The sequence below is a fragment of the Cydia pomonella genome, chromosome 15, assembly GCF_033807575.1.
Source record: "Cydia pomonella isolate Wapato2018A chromosome 15, ilCydPomo1, whole genome shotgun sequence".
Lineage (NCBI taxonomy): Eukaryota > Metazoa > Arthropoda > Insecta > Lepidoptera > Tortricidae > Cydia > Cydia pomonella.
In genome coordinates, this window is record NC_084717.1 from 17,740,780 (window position 1) to 17,758,415 (window position 17,636).

Consider the following 17,636-nt stretch of genomic DNA (forward strand, 5'->3'; position numbering starts at 1 on the left):
TCGACGTGTTGCCTCTCTGTCGCACTTGTAAATTCGTACGTAAATGTGACAGGGAGGCAACACGTCGAACGTGGTTCGCGGTAGGCCCTCAGGAATATTATAATTTACTTTACAAAGGCTGATTCTCTAACTAATATAATTTTCTTGATAACTTTATTGCTAATTATTTATAATTGCAGTTTATTGCTAATTATAGTTATAAACAAAGTTATGACATTATGGACCAAAATGTTGACGGATTGGTGGCCGCTTTCGGATGAAAGAAGCGCCTGGTGTCCGTTGGCTCGTTGGGTGGATGACATTCGAATATGGATTGATATCATTCGATACCTCCCTCACTGGAGCTATGAGTGGCCGCGTCCGCCTTTCAGCTGTGGCGGGTCGCTCCCCACCGATCGGTGGGGAGGTCAATTGGCCGTCGTTTGGAGGACGGTGTGTGCTGATGGTGTAGGCCAGCTCTTCGCTACCGATCGTTATTCAACCCCTCGATCCCTAGCCTGCTGATACCGTTTGAGCGGGGCCAGGCTTCGGGGCCGCGGTGCAGGCGACCGGTAGCTTAGCTGGCGTGTGCAGCTTCAGGCTGTATCCGAGGCGAGTTGTGCTTGCTCTGCTACGGGTGTGAGCCCCGAGCTCACCTCTCCGGAGGTCTGATGTTGTGGTGTGGCGCGATGTTCCGTAGATTTACATTCGAATAATCGCGGGACACTTCTGGATGTGACTAGCCCAGGCCCGGGATAAGTGGCGTACACGAATAGAGGCCTATGATCGAGAGCAGTGGGCGAATGGAGGTTAAAATGATGATTATGATGATGATAAAGGCATTATGGGGCAGCTTGTTCTTGGCGGTCTTGGATGATTCGAAGCAATGCGAAGCAGGAGTAGGCTGTTTTCATTATCTGAAAGGAAAACTTCCCTTAAAATATTTTATCTACACACTATATATAACATACTTAATGATAGATATATAGATAAAGCGTTTATTTGTTTGCTGCAACTACACACAATTAACATTCCATAATATAACATAACATAATAAATCTTCTATAATTCGTTCAAAACCTGCACATTACGGCCAGCATAAAGATAAACTGTTTTATAAGAATATTTTTTAGCTTTGAAAATGTACCTGTATGTAAGTAGCTAGTGACAGAGGAAATATCTTCAGGCCGGTGATGATGACAGGGCTCTTTGCTCTCTCCATCAAAAGCTTGATGCTGCTCTTGCACCGTTTGGAGCACGGCAGCCATTCGCTTTTGTACGCTGCCGTTGTCAACTCTTCGCTCTGCGCACATATGGATAAAAAATAAGAATAACAGATAAGAAAATCGAATAGTATAACGTGTAAACTTTATAGGTAGTAAGGCTTAGGAGTACCATTGCAATTTTCAAACAAACTGGGAGCTTAGCCAAGATGACAAACGCAAAACAAAAATGAAGGGTTCATGACGTATTCAAAAAAAAAAAACTACTTTACTAGATCTTGTTCAAACCAATTTTCGGTGGAAGTTTGCATGGTAATGTACATCATATATTTTTTTTAGTTTTATCATTATCTTATTTTAGAAGTTACAGGGGGGGGGGGACACATTTTACCACTTTGGAAGTGTCTCTCGCGCAAACTATTCAGTTTAGAAAAAAATGATATTAGAAACCTCAATAACATTTTTGAAGACCTATTTAGGGTTCCGTAGCCAAATGGCATAAAACGGAACCCTTATTGGGACCGTGCGAAGTGCGTGGTGGGGGTAAGTAAAGCGATCCCAGCGCATAAGGTGGTAAAAATTTGAACTAACTGCGGGTAGCGTCTTTAACATTTCGTACAATTATATGGCTCGAAATGAAACTTTGATTTACGATTACTCCTGAAATATTCATTTAAATTGTATGGTGTAAGGGACCATTGTAATCTGTATGAAATGCTTAATATAACTAACGTATTTATTTTGATAATTGTTAATAATGTATCCATGTAAATAGCTTTGCAAATGCCACATATTACGTGATCTTTTTCTAGAAGTTAAGAATGGATATAGTAAGTTATCCTTAAAAGATAGACATTTCACATCGCGGACTTTTTTGTAGACCTATGAATAAGAAACAACCCCACCATACATTGTATTGTTATAGCTCAAACGGATTAGGCAGCGTTTTCGATTAAAGCTCCTAGCCAGCGTGATTTTTTCCGCCAACATCGTTATATTTCAAACAATTTACACAAAACCTTAACAAGTTATATACTGAAGCCTTCCTCAAGAATCACTCTATTGATAGATAAAAGTCGTATGAAAATCCGTTCAGTAGTTTTTAGTTTTGGAGTAGTTTTATAAGATGTAGAGAATTGACGTTTTCCCCTAGAATTGCGGACACTAGGTTGCGTGACAGTCGTGCACGCTCCCAATAGTTTCGCCATGTCCGTCTGTCTGTCTGTCTGTCTGTCTGTCTGTCCGAGGCTTTGCTCCGTGGTCGTTAGTGCTAGAAAGCTGAATTTTGGCATGGATATATAAATCAATAAAGCCGACAAAATCGTACAATAAAATCTAAAAATTTAATTTTTTTTAGGGTACCTCCTCTACACGTAAAGTGGGGGTGAATTTTTTTTTTCGCTTCAACCCTAGAGTGTGGGGTATCGTTGGAAAGGTCTTTCAAAACTAATAAGGGTTTTCAAGAAACATTTTTTGATAAAGTGAATATATTCGGAGATAATCGCTCCGAAAGAAAAAAAAATGTGTCCCCCCCCTCTAACTTTTGAACCATAGGTCCAAAAAATATGAAAAAAATCGTGGAAGTAGAGCTTAAGAAAGACATTAAATGAAAACTATAGCGGACATGATCAATTTAGCTGTTTTTGAGTTATCGCAAAAAGTTTTCCCTTCATAGTAAAAAGACTTACTTTAATTAGGTACTGATTATGCAAATTTGCCTATTTGTTTAACTCGGGTGAAAGGTACCATTTACAACACTTTAAGCTCCAGTTTAGCTTATTGTGACGGAAGAGTAACTACGGAACCCTACACTGAGCGTGGCCCGACATGCTCTTGGCCGGTTATTTGAAGAAAAATTTGAGTTTCAGTTCTAAGTATGGGGAACCCCCAACATATTTATTGCTTTTTTTCTATTTTTGTGTGAAATCTTAATGCGGTTCACAAAATACATCTATTTACCAAGTTTCAACAGTATAGTTCTTATAGTTTCGAAAAAAAGGGTTGTGACATACGGACGGACAAACAGATAGACAGACATGACGAATCCATAAGAGTTCCGTTTTTTGCCATTTGGCTACGGAACCCTAAACATAAGTATTTCCGTGCTTTAATTATTAAATACAATGTGACCATCAAGGCGGCTTTCTGTTCTTCGCCCTTCAACTGAACCAGCCACTAGATCTCCGCTGAACATCATGTGGGTACATTACAACGGCTGGACCGATCATGTTCGCTATAGTAAAAAAAAATCGTAACACAAAAGCTTAATAAATCAATATTTATTTTTGGATCAAAAGTTAGTGGGGGGGGGGGGGGGGGCATTTTTTTTCTTTCGGTGTGAATATTTCCGAAAATATTTATTTTATAAAAAAACGATTGTTGAAGAACTTGAAGACACTTATTCGTTTTGAAAGACCTATCCAAATATACCCCACACTATTAGGTTAAAGCGAATTAAAAAAAATACATCACCTAAAACAATTCTTGTACTTTTTATTTCATCGTTCTGTCGCCTAAGTCGCCTTGCATGATTTATGTGTCCATGCCAAATTGCAGCTTTCTAGCGCTAGCTGGGCGACCATTTAGGCTCTAGGGTATGAGGATAAACACCCTGCCGAAGGCGATTTAAGTTGCGATTGGTGTCTTTTATTAACGATTGCCATCTTGGTTAGGCCGATTGATCAAATATCGATCGTTGCCTCGATCTGTGCCGGTCGATCCTCAGTAGTTCCGTGATCGCTGCACCTCCAATGCATTGGTTGGCTAGACAACCATTACACGAACGAGACGAATTTTCATAGCTCTACCATCTTCCATACTGTTCACTGACATTTCGTAAACCTTATCGGAACGACATAAGGTACACCAATACCCAGTTGGGATTGATGTTGTTAATACTTGAGTGCACTTGCACCATTCCACTAACCCGGGGTTAACCGGTTAAACGTGGAGTTACCATGATTACCAGTACAATTTGACACTAGGTTACCGGTTTAACCGCTTAACGTCGGGTTAGTGGGATGATGCAAGTGGGTTCAAAAAAACCCTGGCTTTAATGGTTTCATATCATTAAATACCATACATAACATAACCGATGCGGGCGCCTCAACGTGACCACGACCGCTCTGCCAATAGACCGCGAGCCAGGAACAATTTCCATGACCAATCGCCTCCCGGCTTAAAACTCGTGTAGTGGTTAACGGCTAGGTATGATGAACCCTCGTGGATGTCAGCTGCCGCTCCGTTGGTGCGTTGAGAAATGGCAGCCACCGAAAACGTAAAACAAAAAACAAAATTGTCATCGCCACCCGTTTGATACTTTGTCAAATGATAGTTCAGATGCTGTTCTTAGTTAAAAATCGTCAGCCGGTTATGTCGCGGTGGTAATAACATGAGGTGGTAATAACATGACACTTTGCATGTAGCATTTCGTCAGGCGTAAACGCCTGAAAAGCCATCAACGGATTACGCAATTTACACAATACGCATACTATGCCGCACATCATAAAGTGGTAAGGCGCATATTTTTTACATGTTCATTTTACAGCTGACGGTCATTCTACCGCGATAGAACCGGCTGTCCATTTTTTTAGTTTAAAACAGCAGCAACATCAGGCGATGATTGATCAAATATACTCCTGGCCCGCGGTCTACAAGAGCAAAACGAATGAGGAGAAGACGAAGAAGAAGCATTAAACAAAACATGCATATTTATAGTAGGTAAACTATTAAGCATTTTATTAAAATGAGGTTTAACATTTCAACAAGGAAGAGTTTTGGCCGAAGGGTGTCAAGTTTCTCAAGTACCGGCGGTTCCGCGGCCGGCTCCCTGACACTGCGGGGTTGCGTAGTTCATCGCAACCATAACGTTTGGACCCGGGTATGTCCTTAAACTACGTTCACAAGAGAGGTATGGGCATTGTGAATGTCATCTCGCTCTGTGTGGTAGGGCACAACACAGCAGATGTCATTCCAGATCTAGAGCAGAGCCCAATTGGGGAAGTACCTCCACCTTACAGAAAATCGCAGCCAAATAACACTAGACCCTACTCATAGTGTTGTGTTCCTGCCGGTGAGTAAGGTTGCCAGAGCTCAACGAGGGTGGGAGGGGGTTAGGGTCGGCAACGCGCATGTAACTCCTCTGGAGTTGCAGGCGTACATAGGCTACGGATACTGCTTACCATCAGGCAGGCCGTATGCTTGTTTGCCACCGACGTAGTATATAAAAAATAACGTATTTCGTAGTTTTTAAAATAAATATGTCATGCAGTTGCCTAAAACACATGTGCTACTTTTGTCCCCTTGCTGACGGGACAGAATAAGCAATAAGAATTAGTTGCTCCACCCACTTACCTTGTAGGTAAGCTGGGTTCCAAGCCAGGCTGGGACGAAGATCTGCAGGTTCATCACCATAAAGTAGCCAACCATGAACATTTGTGTCTCCAGTGATGAAGGCTTTAACAGGGAAATACGATGAAATAAACACTTTCAATATAAGTACAATAAATGCTTACCTAATATTTAAGTGTGCTGAAGAGCTATGTAGTATTAAATATCTATTATTTTCAGGCAACTAAGGCCCATAGATACACATGAGCTAAAAATCATGTGCGCTACCTGTGGGGTTCCTGTTCCTAGGTGATAATTAAATTTGTGTCAAGTAAAACCAGCAACAATAGTAGAGAATAAAAGAACCTGCTACTAGTTATAATGCGAAAAACGCTCCACTGAGTTGAAAAGATTGATTCATATCTTTCGCTCGCGAAGATATATATCACTCATTTCGCTCAGTGGATCTGTAGACTATCTTGTTCACGAGTAGGATAATACACACAGCCATAAGAGCGACCAAGATAGCGAATCACGCGATACGATCCCTCCATGTTTTTCCGGCACCCTCCGAATTCTTCCGAACCGCTTCGAAACATCGTCTCACTCGTTAATTTGGCTCGGCCGGCTCATTCGGAGTGGGAAAGAGCGAGCAAATAACACTGAGATAGATGAGTTACTGAGAGTTAAATCTTCAGTGAGTTGAGAGTGAGTGAAACCAAAAGATACCTATAGTTCATTTAAATCATTCACTCGTGAGCGACACATGTTTACTAGTTAAATGCCGGTTAGCGCGTCCGCTAGCTGGTGCGGGTGCCCGGACCGGGTGCATGCACGAGGGTGCCACGTAGGTAAAATCCGCCGCACGCGTCCGCGGTCTGGGCCAGTTAGCGTTACTTACTCAGTTGGCTCAGCGACCCAAAATGAGACATGACCTCCGACACAAGACAACGCCACTTTTCTCGGTCCTGTGCGACTTCTCGATCCGCCTCCACCAAGTCGCTCCAGCGATACCTGGGGCGTCCGACAGGACGTCTTCCTGCTAGGCGAACCAGTTAGCGTTGCTCATACTAATTTTCGTTAACCCGCCCACCTTCGTTGCACCAGTGCCACCTAGCGGACGCCCTTACAATACAAATAGAGTTAGGTATATCTCTACAGTTTACGTTCAAAAGTATCTGTTACATTGTAGGTACTTGTTTTACATAAGGTAAAGGGTAAGACGATCATAGTTTATTTTTCTCGGGGCAAGACTAACAGTTGTTGGATACGGTTTACCCTATGAAGATTCCCTACAATTATTTGTCTTTCCCTGCAAGCTGGGGTGGTCCGAGTAGCCTGCCTCGTTTTACGCCAAATAAGCACAATGGTGAACGATTTGTTGAAAATGCCCAGAACTAACTAAATAACTAAGTGTTAGTCTTGTTCCGGTGATAATCTTACCCCACCTTACCCTATCCCAGATGGTAGAAATAAATGATAATTTAATTTAATTTTATACGATTAGAGTTTTATTCCTATGGAATAGTACATATTTTTAGCCGACTTCAAAAAAGGAGGAGGTTCTCAATTCGACTGTTTTTTTTTGTATGTATGTTACTCGATATCTCCGAGAATCGTGAACCGATTTTCATTTTTTTTTTAATCGAACGGGTATAACCCCGAGATGGTCCCGTTGGCACCGAGTCGGGGTCTGATGATGGGATCTTGGAGAAATCGAGGGAACTCTTCAAATGTTATAGGTAGGTACATAATGTATGGCGCTTTTGGTAATATTTGAAGTCGGTTTTATTTTTTGTTAAAACGTTTTGACTATACTACAGTCCGTTCAAGCTGTGACGAAATGTGTAACTGTCAATATTATTTAGAAAAAATATCACTTCCACACTTGTTTCTAGGCATTTTTTGTTTGTGTCAAAGTCGGTGCAAGCAAGGTTATCTTAGACGGACTGTATGGATACTGACTGTGTATGTATTTTACCAGAAGTAAACCGCACATGACGACGCAAATGATGCCGGACCCGATCCCATACTGAACGAACATCGTTCCGCCGATCACGTCTTGGAACTTGTCGCAGTACCTGTAAAGAACAGATTTGTTATGTACAATACAATACAAATACTCTTTATTTCACACCTCAATATAGAAACAATACAGAGAATACAGCACATTAAGAAGAGGTAACCTCCGACGTGTGCGTCCTACGTTTCGAGGACGGCGTAAATTCGAAGATTCGATTCGGTTGGACGTAAAGGGTCTAGCAGGCTAAGCGAACTATAGGTGCCCCCAACGACGGATTTGGTCATTCTTCCAGGTGGTGTACTGGCCAGTCCTAACGCGATACATACGCGATATATACGCGATTAAGTCCCGTTTATAATTTAATAATGCGAAAAATCAGAGTTACACGCTATCTAAACATTCTCTTAATAAAATAAAGACGGCAATGACGAAATCCTGGAGTTATGACGAATGTGAAGAAATTCTGATATAGTTTCACCACACCAAACAAAATTAAATAAAATCCAAATGACCGTCATTCAAAATCATGATTTAAAAGTCAATTCTGTAAATATTTAATCACACTCATTTTTAATTGATTTGCTTTGATTTTGTTTGAAATTGTACAGTTAGTATTTTCCTTGTGTTGGTGTAGTGGAAAATGTTGTTTCACTCGGTGGCAAATTTGTTAAACCCTCGTTAAATTTAGCAGACTATAATAGGTGGATTACTTTAAAAATAAAGATAAAGATTTTTTGATAAAGATAAGTTTATTATTCAAGTAGGCCTAGTACAATGCGCTTATAAACGTCAAATAAAGGTACACTGGCTCTAACCCTACACCTCTGACCCGAGAAGATTTAAATTCCCCCTCAATTAGAGGAGGGTATCCCAATATGGACCGGCAAGAATTTCGGTGGGACACATCTTTTCAAAACATTACATCTTATAATTAACATGCAATGCATAACGCATTAAAAATACAATTTAGATTACTATAGAAATCATGCAATTACATACAGTAGCTACTTTATAGAAATTTGATAAAAAATATATATATATATATGTCACATCAAATCATACAAATACGTAGCTCTTTCAGAAAATATATCGAATTCTTACAAAAGGAAAAGAAAAATAAAATTAATAAAGAAATGAGAATATACATTATATAAGTCTGACAGATTGCTATCCAATCCACCAATCTATACCTACAAAAAATATTTGATGTGCTTTCTTACCTGAGCTGTGTCACCTATACAATGATTTTACATATACACATAGTACAATGATTTTAATTACTTTAAGAATAGACACTTGTAAGGTTTCTAATTTTATTCAACTTCATACTCGTATAAACAAATCACAATTTATTTAGATAACCGGCTGGAACACGTATTCCCTATCTTGCCTATGCTTTGCCCACGAAATTCTAAAAAGAAGGGAGCTCTGATGCCGTCGTCGGCCTATTTAATAACTGCTGGTTCTACCCCTTCCTCTGTTCCTAACCAGTCTCGAAGCAGTTTCCTTTGTAGTCTGATAGATGGCGCCTTCGAGCCATCGATTGGTGTGTTGACATTTGTTGGTGTTTCGCGCTCCTCCGCAAGGACCAGCGTTGCACTCGATTGCCAACACTCGTGCCTTGAAACCCTCACAACGCTCAAGTTTTTATTTTTCGAACCTTGAGCGTTGCGAGGGTTACAACCCTCGTGGGGTTAAACAAACTTTGCCTCTGAGTGAAACACAAATTTTTTCTTCACACCAACGCGAAAAATATAGTAATACTTACTCTAAAAGCAATTCATAGTGGTTCAAAACCTTACGGAGTTTGTATTGTTGTTTAAGGTCTGTTGTTGATTGGTCGCCAATAGATTTTTCCATTTTCAAATTCTCCAAATCGTGACAGAGCACCTTCACTTGACCTATGGCTAACACCATAAAACCCGCGATCAAAGTATCAATATTGACATTATACATCATGTGACCATACATGAAGAACGATTGGTAAAGAAATAATGAAGTAAAATAATCATTCCTCGTTTGGTCCGAGAGAAAATAATATTTGCAAATAGGCAAATCCAGCGCGTTCCCAAAAATCCAAAACCCAAAAACGGGAAAAAGAACTTGAGAAAAATAAGTGAAATTAGACAGCACAGTGTTAAATAATAAGTATTTCTTGTAATAGCCGTTGTGTTTCGCAACAATCTCTCTACCAACTTCGTCGTTTCCCTTGAATTCTTCGCAGTCAAGCATTTCAAAAATGGCGGCGATTTTTTTTCTTTTGTAAAGTATCATAGATAATTTACAGGCCACTACGGTTTCGTTGAACGTGAAAATGATTTCTCGTATGAGCGTTTCGATTCTTCGCGGGGTGTGATAAAGATTTAAAGTCAAGAGCGCATTGTAGGCAACGTAACTGATGATAAGATAGATGAAAGAAAAGACTTTATAATACTTTTCGGGTATTTTTCCGGGCCACAGACCGAACACAGTCCAGCAGAATCGGTTCTGCTTGAAACTGTCGGATTGCTTGAAACTGGGCGTCGGCTTAGAGTTGTCAGATAGCTTGGGCGCCATGATGCGGAATAAGGAAAAGGGTTGGATGTCGACATTTCCAGAAATTGTATCGTTTATGTAAAGGCGTTTACATGCTGTATTTTTTACGGTCGCTTAGTAAAAGTGTGAATCAACTTTTGGAACACTGATTTCGTGTGCCTAGACTCCCTAGTAAAGAGTCGATTTTTCAAAAACCATGTTGATTTTTTTACTTTTTTGTTTACACGGACATACGTAAATTTCATAAACACATTAAAATTAACAACTTGATCAGATAAAAGTTACATTTTGTTCGGTAACGTAGCAGAAAAAAGTTAGCTCCTATACAAAAATGGTGTGTCCCTGATTTTTGTATGGGAGCAAACTTTTTTCTGCTGCTTTTGAAAAATCCATTTTTCTTTGCTAGGGACACAAAATAAGTGTACTTAAAGTTAATTCAGCTATGTAAAATTGCCTACAGCATGCAATGCAGCCGCGCGGCCCGATTCGAACCATGACACTAACATATCCGATCCATATCGTATCTAGACCTAATAATTGACTTCGTTCGAAGTTCGAATCGGGCCGGGCAGTGTGTTTATGACTTCGAAATTCATGGAAAAAATATAAATCGAAAATAATGTCAGTTTCGAATAAAAAAACATCAACGCGCTGCATATTGAAAGTTGAGTTATGGACTAAAATACATAATAGGGAGCATTACTGCAATGTTCTGCCGTCAGAGTGCAGCACTAGCACCTTTCGCAAACCATAGAGTAACTTATACATAGTGTGCCTTAAACTGCTTTTTGTCAAGTTTTCATAGATAATAAAATATGACATTGAAACGCGATAATTAAAAATTTAGCTATCTACCTCTTTATCGCTCGATTATGCAAGATTGATAGGGAGGTTAGATAACGAAATTTCGATTTTCTTGTTTCCCGATAGACCCTCAGATTGTGATAGATTGTGGTAGTGGCGCCCCCTAAGCAGAGTTTCGGGTAATATTCCGTATTATTATAAAATATAATTGATCGGGAGATTATTATTTATTAAAAATAATCAAGTGGATGGGCGCGGACGTGGCAGGTCCAGACGGAGATAGCGGGACGACCTAGACACCTTCCTCAACAACTGGCTCAAGTAGATCGGGAGTCGTGGAGATCAAGGGGGGGAGGCCTATGCCCAGCAATGGCACCCTAAAACAGGCTGGAAAAAAATTATAAAGCACAAACAAGTAAATTATCTAAGGTGAAATCACTAACTTCGTTAACTAGGATGAGATGATTGTTGTTTGTGTTGTTGGAGAGAAGAGAAGGAACGATTCCCTTCCCTCCAGGCGCGGATACAAGGGGGGGCCATAGGGGCAATGGCCCCCCCCTAAAACCCTGGCTCTCACATTACTAAATTGAGTAAATTTTATTTTTTACCAAAAATATATGATTTTCTCAAAATGGCCCCCCCCTAAGCCAAATCTTGTATCCGCGCCTGCTTCCCTCCAACAAATTTTCAATGCCGATGCATTGAAATTCCTCTTAAATTCTTTGATATTTAAACTGTGTATAAAAAATCGATGAAGTAAGTGATCTCATTAATTTAAAGTACTTATCTGAATTTCAATCTTGCAGCGGTATGTTTCCTTATTTATTTATTTAAATTGTACAATAAAATTGTACAAAAGACAGTTAATCTTAGGCAATCTCTACCAGTTGCATCAAACAAAAACTTAAGTTAGTGCAGGATCGTAGACAGATCGTAGACAAATAATTATAAACAAAACAAAATTATTTGAGTTACAACCTACATAATAAAAATAATAACAACATATACCTACATACATACAGAAAAGTATGAGAAGACTTATGAGAGAATACATATGAGAAGTGTTATATCAATTCGTGTTTTAGTTAATCGATCTGTTTCCGATATGATACTGATCTGTCAGTGTCAAATGTGACGTTTTTGTTTAAGGAAATGCCACTTGATTCTTGAACTCGAATTGGCCTGTTGGTCTTAAATGTGATCACACCTTTACGTGTGACACTATAATTTATTCGAAGGTGTTAATTTTTTTTTTAAAGCGACGTAACGGTTAAAGAAAGATAGTTATTAGTCATTACTCGTAATGATATACTGTATATCCCCATTTGATTCTTTGTGTAATTAGGCCATTTTAAAATTGCTTTAGGCGATTTTCTTTGGCCCTCAACTACGTTTATGTAATTTGTGGCAAACGTGTATAATATACACCATATTTCCTTTTTAGGGTTCCGTAGTCAACTAGGAACCCTTATAGTTTCGCCATGTCCGTCTGTCTGTCTGTCTGTCTGTCTGAGGCTTTGCTCTGTGGTCGTTAGTGCTAGAAAGCTGAAATTGGGCATGGATATATAAATCAATAAAGCCGATAAAAGCCTTAAATATTTACCTCCCCTACACGTAAATGGGGGGGGGGGGTGATTTTTTTTTGCTTCAACCCTACAGTCTAGGGTAGCGTTGGAAAGGTCTTTCAAAACTAACAGGGGTCTTTAACAAACATTTTTTGATAAAATTTATTTTTATTTATTTTTAATACTACGTCGGTGGTAAACAAGCATACGGCCCGCCTGATGGTAAGCGGGTGCGTCCTATAATATATACGCACTTTTGGAATAATTTCAGTTTACAAACGTTAAAAATGTATACTAATCTTATGTATAATAAAGTAAACGTATACTTTCAATTAGTATAACATAAAAATAATATAACATACGACATACATATGGCTGTTTGGTATAATATACATATAAGTTAAGCTCATTTCATATAACTGTCATAATATATACATATTAAAATATAAATATCATCTTATATAATTAAGTAGTAAAATTAGTAGGATGGCCTAGAATTTCAAACCTCATAGAACACACTACTAGAAAAAAAACTGCTAAAAGTGGGTTAGGTTAGGTTAGAACTGTGACCCCCTAGATAAATAAATTGTTTCCAGAATAGGTAGCAGGTTAGGTTAGAACTCTGAGGCTTCGGAAAAAGAAACTGTTAACAGAAAAGTGGGTTAGGTTAGGTTAGAACTGTGACCCTCTAGATAAAGAAATTAGCACCAGAATTACCACAGAAAAAAGCTGCAATAGATAAATACGGAGCAAACTACGTTGAAACATAAATTCGCATAGTATAGATGTTTCAAATATATTGCTCATTTCATAATAATTTAAAAACTGTATCCGTTCATTAACTAACACACAAAAATATATTTAAATTATATTTGATATTTGTTTTGTATGTTATATTATTTCAACGTTATACCTTTCTAATGTTATCGTAAACAATGATATATGTAGTGTTTATTATACAATTTACAATTATAGAATTCGTTGTTATACATATTGCATGTTATTGCAATTGAATGTTATTCAGATCAAAATTATACAAATTGAATTTATACATTCAGAGTGATATATTATAGGTTTGTATACGTTCTATTACTTACCCATGGTAAGCAGTCTCCGTAGCCTATGGACGCCTGCAACTCCAGAGGAGTTACATACGCGTTGTCGACCCTAACACTCCGCACCCTCGTTGAGCTCTGGCAACCTTACTCACCGGCAGCAGGAACACAACACTATGAGTAGGGTCTAGTGTTTTCTGTAAGGTGGAGGTACTTCCCCAGTCGGGCTCTGCTCTAGATCTGGAATGACATCCGCTGTGCTGTGCCCATACTTCTCTTTTGGACGTAGTTTAAGGACATACCCGGGTCCATATTTTTTTAATTCAGTTATCGATGGCGATCACATTTATCGAGCACTAACACAATTCTAAGTAATTTTTTATCGTACCCCAATTTTTTTGTTGAAATTGGATTTTATTTATTGTCACCCTACCAAGGGTCTAGTCTAAAGAGTTTAAAAACAGTCATTGTCATTGTCAAATTGTTAAATCCCCCGCCAAAGCGATGACACTTGACGTACACCTATTTCAGTATAAATAGGGTGTCCATGTATCTAGTGGTTATTAATTTTAACGATATAATTAGCTGTATTTGACGACCGGTCTGGCCTAGTGGGTAGTGACCCCGCCAATGAAGCCGATGGTTCTGGGTTCGAATCCCGGTAAGGGCATTTATTTGTGTGATGAGCACAGATATTTGTTCCTGACTCATGGATGTTTTCTAGGTTTCTAAGTATTTGTATATTATATATATCGTTTTCTGAGTACCCACAACACAAGCCTTCTTAAGCTTACCGTGGGAATGTCAATTTGTGTAAGAATGTTCCTATAATATTTATTTATTTATTTTATTTTAGATAGATTAGATAGTGAAGTAAATTGCATGAGATCTCGCGTATTGAATTCTATTTAGGTTTGTAAGTAATTAATATTTTTCAACTTCGGATCACCGATAAAATTTCACCGTGTATAACAGATGAGAACAGATATCTTCTATTTATTTAATATTGGTTGGGGAGGCCAAGAGGGGATTTTCGGAGTGGAATGATGTATTTCTGTTGCTGCTATAACAACAAATATGTAATAAATAAAAATAATAAAATAAATTTTTATTGGCATTAAGGTAAGTACATTTTAGTGTTGAAGTCCCTGACTTCTGAGCTAGGTAAAAACCTGTGTTACAGAAGTCAGTGTCCTCTCCCAAACATAATAGTAACTATTAAGACATTAACCATTTTCATTTTAGACTTAAACTAGATAATTAAGGCTTGTTTTAATATTATAAAACAAATGCCATTCTAATAAGAATACAATGCAATTTATTTTACATATATATTTTTTGTGTAGATGTGTGTGTGTGTGTGTGTGTGTGTGAGTAAATCAGGGTAAGATGCTTTCAGTTTGTACATAGTCTAATGACAGCAACCAGGACTTAAGTTTTTCCTTACAGTCATGTTTACTTAGGGGATAAATGTTTAGGGTTTTATTAATCTTATTATATAAAAAGATGCCCATAAATCTTTGTTGCCGTCTGGCCGTAGCTAGTCTACATTTATATGGTACACAAACATTAGTCAAAGTTCAAAATAAATAAATAATAATAAATATTATAGGACATTATTACACAAATTGACTAAGTTCCCCACAGTAAGCTTAATAAGGCTTGTGTTGAAGGTACTTAGACAACGATATATATAATATGTAAATATTTATAAATACTTAAATACATAGAAAACACCCATGACTCAGGAACAAAAAATATCCATGCTCATCACACGAATAAATGCCCTTACCAGGATTTGAACCCGGGACCATCGGCTTCATAGGCAGGGTCACTACCCACTAGGCCAGACCGGTCGTCGGTACTAAAAAGTACAGAACCCTCGGTGGGCGAGTCCGAATCGCGCTTGTCCGGTTTTTTACCATTAAATGCCATTGAATCATAATATTACGGAACAATGTACTGTCCCGTATTGATTTCGCCAAATTACGGGATGATGAAAAATACGGAACAAACCGTAAAGTACGGGACATCTGGTCACCCTACTTGCACCCTATTCATACGTCTTCCGCTTCCAATTTCCAAAGTTTCCCAAAGTTTTCCAAAGTTTCCAGGATAGAATTCCGATTCTCCAACTTTAAAGAACGAATTCAAACATGCCCTAATTTCGGAGCCTCTCTAGCAAGTAAAACTAAGTACATTTTACGAATCTATTCAGTTTACTTGCAATTGTAGCTGCCGCTCTCTGCAAATAATAGGATTATGAAGCAAGTCCGAATGCCTTTGACATTACCATCTTAATTCTTCACTCGTCAAAACCCAATTTAACTTTTAAGCTTACTACATAAGAGCTAAATTGGAATGTGAAGGAGTTTAACAACTGTAGCGGTGCTATAGTATTTGTACGTTACTTCACGTCCGTCTTTGCGCATTCAAAATAGCGTATGTAGCTCGGTGCGACAGAGTTCTAAAGTCGTTCAGTAACGGTGTTATTGGAACCTTGTCACTGTAAATTGAGGTTGTAGTGCAGCCCGTTCGCGTGTTTCAGCGCGCTGGCTACGTATTCGCTCGGACATGACAGCCTTTGAGGTTATATTAAAACAGTGTTGCCATAATTGGAAATCTCCCAGGGATTGGGGACATTTTGAGAGGCATTTTCACTTTTGACAGCATAGATTGGGAAATGGAAATTGGGTAGTAAACGATACGTCGAAGCAAATTAGGTTCCGTTTTCATTTTGCGGTTGAGGTGGCCACCTTGTTTATAAATACTAATTAATAATTAATTAAAATGTCGAGTAAATGACACATTTTTGGATATCAGAATGATTTCAATTTACCGTTGAGGTATCCACCATGTTGTTTATATTATAAAAAAGTACTATTTATTTAACACTTAATCAAAATGTATAGTAAATGGCACATTTTGGATACCATAAAGAATAAATTTTACTTTCTTTTTCTTCTTCTTTCCATCCTGTTTCCCCCTGCTGGGGTGTAGGGCTCGAACGATTTTCTTCCACTAACTCCGGTCCTGGGCAGCTTGGGTAACCTCCTCCCACCCCATCCCCAATACACCCAACTCTTGCTCCACGGAACGGCGCTAAGTAAATTTAGTGTTTCCGTGAATTTTAATTTGGGCTTGTGCACAAGTCACGCGAGGTTTTTCGGCTACTTTTTTGACCCCCCTCCCCCTTGGTGATATTTGGTGAGATTCTTGGCTAACCCCTCCTCCCCCACATAACCTCACGTGTATTTTTATTTTATTTTTTCATTCGACCTAATTATAAGATAAATAGTATTGTATAGAGTAAATCTTGTTTATTTATACTCGCTATTTTGAAGTGCCAAGTGAAGATTTATAATAATAATAATAATTAAGTCCGGTAGTACCACGGAAGCAAAGAACTACAGACCCATCACGTGCTTGCCTACACTCTACAAGCTCCTTACTTCCATTTTGAGATCAAAAATAAACGCGCACATTGTCGCTAACAACATTTTGGCCTCCGCTCAAAATGGATGTAGGGTTGGGTCCCGTGGTACTAAAGAGCTCCTCCTCATAGACATGACCATTTGCCAACAAATCCGGCGGAATAGGGGGGCCCTCTCTGCCGCTTGGATTGACTACAAGAAGGCCTATGATTCGGTGCCTCACTCATGGCTGGGGAGAGTCTTAGAGCTGTATAAAGTTGATACAGCTTTAAGAGCCTTCCTAAGCGCGTGTATGAGGCAGTGGACCACAGTCCTTCGTCAACCAGGAGGTGGGGATGACCGCCCTGGCCCGCAGGATTTTATAAGGATTGAGCGAGGAATATTCCAGGGTGATAGTCTGAGTCCCCTGTGGTTCTGCCTAGCTCTGAATCCCCTCAGCACCCTGCTGAAGGATTCAGGATTAGGTTGCCGGCTTCGGAGAGAGGGTGAAGTCATTTCTCACCTTCTGTACATGGATGACCTCAAATTATTTGCACCAAATAGCCAAGACTTGTTGGAGCTACTGAAAACCACCGAAGATTTCAGTAGTGCCATCAACATGGAGTTTGGTGTCGATAAATGTGCGGTTATGCATGTACAGCGGGGGAAGGTTGTAAATTCAACAAATTTACAACTTTCTGAGACAATGT

The 17,636-nt window shown here is 39.0% G+C and overlaps 2 protein-coding genes across 5 annotated transcripts in view; one reads left to right on the plus strand and one right to left on the minus strand.

The window, feature by feature from the left end:
• The window catches only part of LOC133525525 (protein PALS1), a 233,490-nt gene that overhangs the window by 11,056 nt on the left and 204,798 nt on the right, over window positions 1-17,636 (plus strand). The gene's annotated exons all lie outside the window — the stretch shown is intronic.
• Window positions 404-10,296, minus strand: LOC133526026 (odorant receptor 43b-like). Its single transcript, XM_061862497.1, has 5 exons — window positions 9,323-10,296; window positions 7,513-7,612; window positions 5,556-5,657; window positions 1,127-1,282; window positions 404-896 (listed from the first exon to the last, which is right to left on the minus strand). The coding sequence occupies exons 1-5, from the start codon at window positions 10,108-10,110 to the stop codon at window positions 822-824; spliced, it is 1,221 nt and encodes a 406-aa protein (XP_061718481.1). The 5' UTR covers window positions 10,111-10,296; the 3' UTR covers window positions 404-821.